General features: G+C 52.9%; 2 protein-coding genes across 5 annotated transcripts in view; one reads left to right on the top strand and one right to left on the bottom strand.

Moving 5' to 3' along the window:
- Positions 1-926: 926 nt before the first annotated feature.
- On the top strand, positions 927-4908 carry SCRN2 (secernin 2). 4 transcript variants are annotated; one of them, XM_023511148.1, is made up of 8 exons: positions 927-985; positions 1401-1574; positions 1879-2060; positions 3005-3204; positions 3615-3830; positions 3925-4090; positions 4188-4302; positions 4603-4908. In XM_023511148.1, exons 2-8 carry the CDS (start codon positions 1401-1403, stop codon positions 4759-4761), a joined length of 1212 nt encoding a protein of 403 aa, XP_023366916.1. In that variant the 5' UTR covers positions 927-985; the 3' UTR covers positions 4762-4908. The 4 variants fall into 4 exon arrangements, with proteins under 4 accessions (XP_023366916.1, XP_023366915.1, XP_023366912.1 ...); XM_023511147.1 differs by having other exon boundaries at positions 3005-3210; XM_023511144.1 differs by having other exon boundaries at positions 3005-3210; positions 4188-4368.
- Positions 4909-5566: 658 nt separating this feature from the next.
- The window catches only part of LRRC46 (leucine rich repeat containing 46), a 5382-nt gene continuing 1674 nt past the window's right edge, over positions 5567-9274 (bottom strand). Inside the window, exons 2-7 of the mRNA XM_023511262.1 lie at positions 8716-8824; positions 7469-7515; positions 7056-7165; positions 6782-6851; positions 6364-6512; positions 5567-6129 (exon numbers count right to left, since the gene is read on the bottom strand). Coding sequence (XP_023367030.1) covers positions 5759-6129; positions 6364-6512; positions 6782-6851; positions 7056-7165; positions 7469-7515; positions 8716-8824 — 856 coding nt within the window. The 3' untranslated portion in view covers positions 5567-5758. The remainder of the gene's footprint in view (positions 6130-6363; positions 6513-6781; positions 6852-7055; positions 7166-7468; positions 7516-8715; positions 8825-9274) is intronic.

The following is a 9274-nucleotide window of genomic DNA, read 5'->3' as shown; positions in this document are numbered from 1 at the left end:
AAATGTATTAACTTAAGCTATCCCTAGGCCTTCTAGCTTGCCTTCACTCTGCTATACACATATGTATCTTGTTCCCCTGGCTGCTGCTACCCTGGGATTGTGTCTTTGAAATTCAAGCCAGGACTAAGAGAGTTGAGGGGTTTTTTTGTTTTTTTTTTTTTAGAGACAGAGTTTCTCTTTATTGCCCTTGGTAGAGTGCTGTAGCGTCACAGCTCACAGCAACCTCCAACTCCTGGGTTTAGGCGATTCTCTTGTCTCAGCCTCCCAAGTAGCTGAGACTACAGGTGCCCACTACAACGCCCGGCTATTTTTTTGTTGCAGTTTGGCTGGGGCCGGGTTTGAACCCTCCATCCTCGGTATATGGGGCCGGCGCCCTACTCACTGAGCCACAGGTTCTTTTTTTTTTTTTTTTTGAGACAGAGCCTCAAGCTGTCCCCCTGGGTAGAGTGCCGTGGCATCACAGCTCACAGCAACCTCCAACTCCTGGGCCCAAGCGACTCTCCTGCCTCTGCCTCCCAAGCAGCTGGGACCACAGGCGCCCGCCACAACGCCCGGCTATTTGTTGGTTGCAGCCGTCATTGTTGCTTGACGGGTCCGGGCTGGATTCGAACCCGCCACCCTAGGTGTACGTGGCTGGCGCCCTAGCCGGTTGAGCCACAGGCGCCGAGCTAGCCACAGGTTCTTTTTAAATCTCCAGATGCACTACCAATCTCTGCTCTCTGACAAATACTCTCTTTTCACTGGGGGCTTCCATTCCCAGCTGCAGCTCTGCACAGTGACCCCCACCAGATCAGCCCGCGGATTCATCCCAGCTTTTAACAGATCCGAAAGGGGCGTTGGGGTATAAGTGGCGCCAGCGCGCGCCCTGGTGGAAAACAGTGGAACTGCAAGTGCTCCGTTCCGGTTCCGCCCCCTAGGTCGAAGGTCTTCCAGGTCACCTGGGAACTTCTGCCCAGTGGGACGAATCTGACCTGAAACCGAGGAGGTAGCGCCCGGGGTCAAGCTGGGGGGTCTTGTGGGGAAAGAAAGTGAACAGTACTGGGGACGCGAGGAGTGGCAAGGGGCAGTTGTCTGGGCATGCGCAGAACCGTGGTACTCTTGGAGAGGGGTTGGATAGCAAAGGAGACAGTCGTAAGACGACTGCCCCAAGGGCCAGGACTCTTGAGTAGGGGCCGAACTCTCATAGCGTGCAATGTCTGCACCCGCCGGCCGACTCCCGAGCCTGGAGCTTGGGGACAGTGGATGCCTCCGTGTGTGCACTGCGTCCAGTGCTGAGCGTCCCGGAGCCGACGGCAGCCTCTTTCTTGCGTGTCTGTGTGCACGTGTTAGGGTAGAGAGCTCACCGCAGCTGAGCTGGGATCGTGGCGAGATGGCGAGAGTCACTCCCCACCTCTCCACAGATGGCAGAGTCGAGCTCTGACGCCCCATGTTCCTGCGACTGCTTTGTCTCCTTGCCCCCGGCCTCCGCCATCCCAGCCGTGATCTTTGCCAAGAACTCAGACCGACCGCGGGACGAAGTTCAGGAGGTGGTGTTTGTACCAGCAGGCACGCATACCCCTGGGAGCCGACTCCAGGTGGGTTAGGCCTTATGGGATACTGGAAAAAGTGGCTGATCTAGGCATTCTTTTGAGAACTCTTTCCTCTTCTCCTCACCCGTGGGAGGCTGCCAGAGGTAGTGGAAAGAGGTTGTGCTTCACGTCTACCAACCCGGACCTTGAGCTGATTACTTAGCCTCTGTCCACCTCAATTTCCTCATCTGTAAAGTGGGAATAAGACCTTCCTCAAAAGGGCATGTAAGGTGATGGGCAAAGTGCCAGCATGTTGTAGGTACTACCCCCTTTCTGAGTGGACTCTTACTTTCTCCTCCCTTACCTGTAGTGCACCTACATTGAGGTGGAACAGGTGCCAAGTACGCATGCTGTGATTCTGAGCCGCCCTTCTTGGCTGTGGGGTGCTGAGATGGGTGCTAACGAGCATGGCGTCTGCATTGGCAACGAGGCTGTGTGGACCAAGGAGCCAGTTAGAGAGGAAGAAGCCCTGCTGGGCATGGACCTACTCAGGTGTGGACCCTCCCTCAACCCCCTGACACACTGGAAGTCTGGGGGCTGAAACTTTGGGGACCTCAGTTTCATCATCTGCAAAACGGGATGACCTGAGCTCATCTTCCCCTTCCCTAACCTGGTCCACTGGACTTCCTCCTCTTAGCTCTCACCTGGGAAACTGCCCTGCCTCTCCTCTTTCTGGGTTTCATCACCACAGTCTGATAAGGAGCCTCCAAATGCAGCAAACTTTGGGCCTCTTCTGTCTCAGAAATAGACCAGCAGTTGCAAATTTTTTCAATAGATGTAATTTTTTTCTTTTTTCATTTGAAACCTCATGTAAGCCAGGCACAGTGGCTCACACCTGTAATTCTAGCACTCTGGGAGGCCATGAAGGGAGGATCCCTCGAGCTCAGGTGTTCAAGACCAGCCTGAGTGAAAGTGAGACCCTGTCTCTACTAAAAATAGAAAAATTAGCCAGCCATGGTGGCTGGTGCATCTAGTTTCAACTATTCCAGAGACTGAAGCAGGAGGATCACTTGAGCTGAGGAGTTTGAGGTTGCTGTGAGCTAGGCTGACACCATGGCACTCTAGCCTGGGCAACAGAGTGAGATGAGAGACTCTGTCTCCAAAAAGAAAAAAAAAAAAAGGAAAAAAATCTCAATCTCATGTAGAGTCCTGATTTATGAAACTTATAATAGTGGTGTAGCTCTGATTAGAGAGGGGTTGAGGGCTCAGGGTACTTCCTTCTCTGAGACTGTATTCAGGCCTTTTCATGAGACCCTGAGAACATAGCTTGAAAACCACCAGCATAATTATGTTTAATACAATCAATGCTATAGAATTTGCTGTGTTATTTGAATCTGTCATTAAACCTCTCTGGGCCTCTTTTGTCCACTGGAGCACCTGCCACCAGCCACTTTATACCCCTGTCCCCCTCGGTCCCCTAACCCTTTCTTCACCAGGCTGGCTTTAGAACGGAGCAGCTCCTCCAAGGAAGCCTTGGGTGTGATCACAGACTTGCTGGAGCGCTATGGGCAAGGGGGTAGCTGCCGAGAAGACCCTGCACCATTCTGCTACCATAACACCTTCCTGCTGGCTGACCGCAATGAAGCATGGGTCCTGGAGACAGCTGGAAGGCTCTGGGCTGCACAGAAGATTGAGAGTGAGGGTCTGCCTACTGGAGGTGTTCCCCCTTTGCCAGCCTTGGGAGGTGGGAGAGATGGTCTTGACCCAGGAGCAAACCTTGGGACATCCAGGGAGATGGGAACTTTAGGAATTCACTTCCCCCTTCATCTAGATAAGTTCTCATCATGCTTCAGCCCTCCACTTCCTCTGGGAAGCCTTCCTGGACTTCTTTAAGTGGTCACATTTCTACTTTGTGTGTACTCACCATGGTTGCAAGCTTACATTTATTTATCTCTGTGATTATTTTGTCTGCCTCCCTCACCACACTGTAGGCTCCATAAGGGCAGGTTGTTCCTTCACCATCATGTTTCCAACTCCTAGCCCAGTGCCTGGCACAGAACAGCTGCTTAATGATAAATGAATGACTCCCCCCATCTCCCTCCACAGAGGGGGTCCGCAACATCTCCAACCAACTAAGCATTGGCACAGAAATCTCGGCTGAACACCCTGAGCTTCGGACCCATGCCCAGGCTGAGGGCTGGTGGCACGGCCAGGGCACCTTTGACTTTGCTCAGGTATTCTCCCTGACCCGGCAGCCTGTGCGCATGGAGGCTGCCAAGGCCCGATTCCGGGCTGGGCGGGAGCTGCTGCAGCAACAGTCAGGTCAGTGAGCAGTGCAGCTGCTCTCCCCTCTGGCAGCTTCCCCTCCTGTGGCCTCCCCTTCTACCCAGGGCCCACACCCTTCCCTCTCCACCAGGGGGTATTACAGCAGAAGTGATGATGGGCATCCTCAGGGACAAGAACAGTGGTATCTGTATGGACTCTGGAGGCTTCCGCACCACAGCCAGCATGGTGTCCATCCTGCCACAGGACCCCACACAGCCCTGTGTGCATTTCCTCACTGCCACACCAGACCCCTCCAGGTGACGTGGATGAGGGTGAGGAAGGCTGGGGAGGGTATACTGCAGGAGTGATGAGAGGATGTGATATACCTCAGCTCTTCCATCTGTGTCCCACTAGGTCAGTGTTCAAACCTTTTATCTTTGGGGTGGGGGTGGCCCAGGCCCCCCAGGTGCTGTCCCCTACTTTTGGAGCACAGGACCCTGTTCGGACCCTGCCTCGATTCCAGACTAAGGTAGATCGCCGGCACACCCTCTACTCTGGACACCAGGTGGCCCTGGGGCTGATGGAGAGTGATCAGGTAACCCTAGGAAATGTCACTATCCCTCCCCTACTCCAATGGGACTCTGGAAATATGAGGGGAGCTGGGAGTGGAGGCAAGACTCCAGAGCCAGAGAAGAGTCCCTCCCTTCAAAGCCAGCTGCCCAAGACAATGTTGGGTGGTCCCTGCTTTCTCCTGTGAGGTGATAGGTAGGCCCACTTCATTCTGAGGGAAGGCTGTCCTGGACAAACGTGTCCTGGTTTTTCCCTGCAGGAACGGGGGCAGCAGCTCCGGCAGAAACAGCAGGATCTGGAGCAGGAAGGCCTGGAGGCTGTTCAGGGGCTGCTGGTTGGCAAGCAGGCTCCAGCCCTCCAAGAACTGGGCTGCCTCTTCCAGACCTTTGTGGAGAGGGAGAGCCAGGTGTATGCCTAAGGACCTAGCTCCTCCAGGACCCTGGAGCAACTGCCCGGAGCTGGGCTAGTGGGATCAGAGCAATCCCATCATTCCCCTCAGCCTTGTTCTGAGTGACCAACTTGGTCTTTACTTTAATAAATGTGATTTATTTCCTTGTTTGGTAAACTGGATCCCAGATCCAGTGGGGGTGGGAGAGCCAAGTAAGGGCAAAAGGCAGCCCTGCGCAGGCTGTGGGGCCTGTGGTTGTCCTGCTGGGCAGCAAATTCTTTTTTATTTTATTTTATTTTGAGACAGAGCCTCAAGCTGTCCCCCTGGGTAGAGTGCTGTGGCATCTCAGCTCACAGCAACCTCCAACTCCTGGGCTCAAGAGATTCTCCTGCCTCCGCCTCCCCAGTAGCTGGGACCACAGGTGCCCGCCACAACGCCTGGCTTTTTTTTGGTTGCAGCCATCATTGTCGTTTGGCGGGCCTGGGCTGGATTTGAACCCACCACCTTAGGTGTATTGTGGCTGGCGCCTTAGCCACTTGAGCCACAGGCGCCGAGCCTGGGCAGCAAATTCTTATCCATTAGGTGACAGGGACTAGTCAGGAGGATGGGAAGGGTTTCCCTAGAGGTGTCTGCATGGAGATCATGCCCCACACAGTAGCTGTTTGGGGAAAGTTAGGACCACAGGTCTTTGGCTTAGACCTGGGAAGGACATTCTCTAGAGGTGGTAGTGAGATGCACCCACCATGAGATGGCATCCTCTGTCAGGAGCCAGGAAGCCTGCAAGCCAGCATGGGGCCTGAAGTGTGTCCCACCTTTGGGTAGTTCCTGAAAGATTAGAAACTTGGTCTATAGAATCATTTTCTGTTTTCTGGTGGTTTTATTGGTTGCTTTCCCTGAAATGCCCCCAAATGACACAAAAGGTGTATTCAAAGCCTAGAGACACTTTATTGGGGATGGGCTCCTGCCACAGTCTGAGAAGGAGGGCAGGCCCCACTCCACTCTACTTGTAGCACAGGCCAACAGAGAATCATTTCTTGATTCTCTTGCTTGTAGTTTTGGTTGTGTTGCGAACCCCAACCTGAGAAGCCTTGGGGGCTACAGCTGTTTGAGCCCCCTTCCTTGCCTGGACAGAGCTTTGCTGGCCCCTGAGAAGCAGAGTGCTTGGTTTCTTGGTGGGTGAGGAGGCCTGGGGTGAGGAGGCTTCCTCAGGGAGTGTCTCTTTCCTTTGCTTGGGAGTGACAGAAGGGCTGCTGTCCCCAGCCATGGGCACCCTAGGCAGCAGGGGCAGGTCTGTGAGTGTGGGCTGTGTCTCCATCCTCAGAAGGTGATCTGTCAGGGCTGCCTGCTGCCTGTGTGCCCGGTGCCTGCTCATCTCCTGCTCTATCTCATGGAGGAAGCCTATGAGGAGTGGGGCAGTGGGAGGGGACTCAGAGAGAAGTCTCTGGAGACTCCCTGCCATTCCTGGTCAGTAGGAGCCTGAGGCTGGGGCCCAGAGCTACACTGTTGGCCACCTCTTGCCCAGAGGCTGCTCTGATCATGGGCTCCCCTCCCCAGATACCACTGCCACCTTAGCTTTCCCTGTGCCCCACAGGACAGGGGTAGCTTCCAGGGAGGCTGCAAGCTCAGGGTCACCTTGCTCTGAGCAGAAGGGGCCACTCAGCTCTGGGAACTCCTCATCCTCATTGCCTGAGGGTTCATCTTCCTCGTCCGAGGCCCAGCGCTCCGGCACTGGCTGCCTGTCCAGATCTAGCAGCAGCGGCAGGGCTTCTTTCACTAGCTCCCTGCAGGACAGAAAGGACTGAGGCTACCCAGGAGGGCACCCCAGTGTGGAACCTGGGAGGAGCTAAAAACAAAGGCCACAGCACCCACCTGGGTGGTGATCTGGAGTTAGCTCCAGGGATCTGAGGGCTGGCTCTTGTGATACAGGGATTGGGAGGGGGGAGGTCCCATGGACAGTGACTTGGATCTGCAGACTGAGAGGGAGCCCACATGGATAGCAGGGGGGTGCTCAGCCATCACCTCTTTCCTCCCACTTTCTAGCCCTGCTCACCGGTAGCCATCCTGGTTAGTGCAGCTGTTTCCAGTCAGGTTGAGGATGAGAAGGCTCTGGGGAAACTCATCTGCCCATGCCAAGAGAGGGAGAATGGGGTTCTCATACCCATTTTCCCAGCCAAAGTGCTACCTCTCTGCCCAGCCTCCTGGAGCCCGTGAGGTTGAAGCTTGGACCTGCAAAGCTGTGACTAATGCAAGCTCAGGAGATGGGCACAGAGGATGGCAAGCCCCACATGGACATGTTCCTTGAGCCAGGGCAATGGCATTCTTACCCAGCTTAAGGGTTTCAATCAGGTTCTCAGAAAGGTCCAGAAACTGGAGGCACGGGAGGCCAATGAGGTTTTCCACCTGCCTGATTTGGTTTCCTGCCAGAGATAGAAAGCTGCAGGGGAAGGAAGGGGTATAGAGGCAGAGCTGAACCATAAAACAGCTGGAGGAAGAGATAAGGAAGGGTACCAGGCACCTGGGTCCCTTGGCTAGATGGCTGGGTGACATGTGGGGACACATGGACTTCTGGGGTGAGGGAAGCATAGCTAGGCTTGCTAGGTCCTCTGCTGACAAGGAATCAGGCTTGGAGAGATCTGAACCAGTTCTTTGGGGGGGTGTTGCTAGGCTCCCCATACCTCCTTCCCACCCCACTCCACCCCTGCCCCACCCACCCCTGCCAAGCCTTGACATCACATACCGCAAGGAGGGGACGCAAGCCAGGTTCTCAATTCGCTGGATCTTATTCTGCAGGAAGAAACCAAGCTGAGGTCAGCTGGGTAGACCTTTTAAGGCAGTAGTTCTCAACCTTCCTAATGCCGTGAATACAGTCTTTAAATACCCCTTTAATACAGTCCAAAGGGGTTGCAACCCACAGATCGAGAACCACTGCTTTAAGGCAACAAAGTTCCAAGACGCTATCTACTCTTGCAGCTGGAGATCTGGCACTTTGGGAATGATAACCCCCATCCTTGCACAGGATATCAATACATTAAGAAAGATGGTTTGCTTTTAAGTGGGATTAAGGGGGTAACTTGGAGCAGCTAAGTTGGTTAAAGTCTATGCTTCAGACCCCAAAACCAATGAATGGCCTGGGAATCAGAGAAGGAACCAAGAGACCACTAGGGAAATAGAAAAGGCCTTTGTGGTGGCTCGCATACAGAGAAAACAATGAGCATATTTTCATTTGGTTTGTAAAAGTTTCTGTGGGGAAAGTTTAAGGGAGCTGGGTATAGTCAACCTGACTATCAACCAGCCATCAACAACAGCCTTTAAGGATCTGAAGAGTGTAGAGGAGGGGTGTCCAACTTACAGTCTGCAGGCTGCAAGCTGATTTTGTGAGGACTTGTTTTGCTTATCTGTGGCGTTGAATATCACAAAAATACGTGTGGACTTTTTTTTTTTTTTTGCTAATCAGCTTTTGCTAGTGTTTGTGTTATTTAATGTGTGGCCCAAGACAATTCTTATTCGTCCAATGTGCATCATAGAAAGTAAGTTTGGATACCCCTGGGTAGAGGACCCTTCATAGTTCCCTCATCATCTTCCTCAAAGCAAGAAATGGGCTTAAGCTACATAACATGAAAAATTTGGGTAGACATCAAAAGCATCTAATAAGGAAAACCTTTTTTTTTTTTTTTTTTTTGGTTTTTGGCTGGAGCTGGGTTTGAACCCACCACCTCTGGTGTATGGGGCAGGTGCCTCAATCCTTTGAGCCACAGGCACTGCCCAAGAAAGACCATGTTTTAAGAGCATGTTCAGGATCTCTTTTGGGGAAGTCAGTCTTTCAATTCAGAAGAATTTGTGGTTTGCCTGGGAAAGGTTTAAATGAAGTTCTGCTTGCCTGAACACCAGGAATGGATAGGATGACCTGGTTGGCTCCTTTGGGATTAGATAGATTAGGTCCACAGGAAGGCAGGAAAAAGGAAAGGGAGAGGGGCAAGAAGTTACCGCTTGCAGATAGAGGCTGTGAAGATTCTGGAGGCCCTGTAGATTGCTGATAGTGGTAATCCCCTCCCGGTCTAGGCGGACAGTCTGTAGCTCAGCAAGAGTATGAAACCTGGGAGAAGAGTTGGCAGGGTGTTGTAATAAAATGCTTCTGTGGTCTCTTAGCTGGGAAGATGGTGGGAAGGTGTTTCAAGGAGGGATAGATAGGCCAGGCATGATACCCCTGCCTGCTACAATGCCTGGATAATCTTTCTTCCTACCTTCCTTCCTTCTCTCTCTCTCTCTCTCTCTCTCTCTTTTTCTTTCTTTTTTTTTCGAGACAGAGTCTCACTTTGTTGCCCTTGGTAGAATGCCATGGTGTCATAGTTCACAGCAACCTCAAACTCCTGGGCTCAAGTGATTCTCTTGCTCAACCTCCCAAGTAGCTGGGACTACAGGCACCCACCACAACACCCAGCTATATTTTTAGAGATGGGGTCTCGTTCTTGCTCAGGCTTGTCTTGAACCTATGAGCTCAGGCAGTCTACCTGCCTTGACCTCCCAGAGTGCTAGGATTACAGGC

The sequence above is a fragment of the Otolemur garnettii genome, unplaced genomic scaffold (genome assembly GCF_000181295.1).
Source record: "Otolemur garnettii isolate 467f Iridium unplaced genomic scaffold, OtoGar3 scaffold00018, whole genome shotgun sequence".
Lineage (NCBI taxonomy): Eukaryota > Metazoa > Chordata > Mammalia > Primates > Galagidae > Otolemur > Otolemur garnettii.
This window is presented reverse-complemented; position numbering and strand designations above follow the sequence as displayed.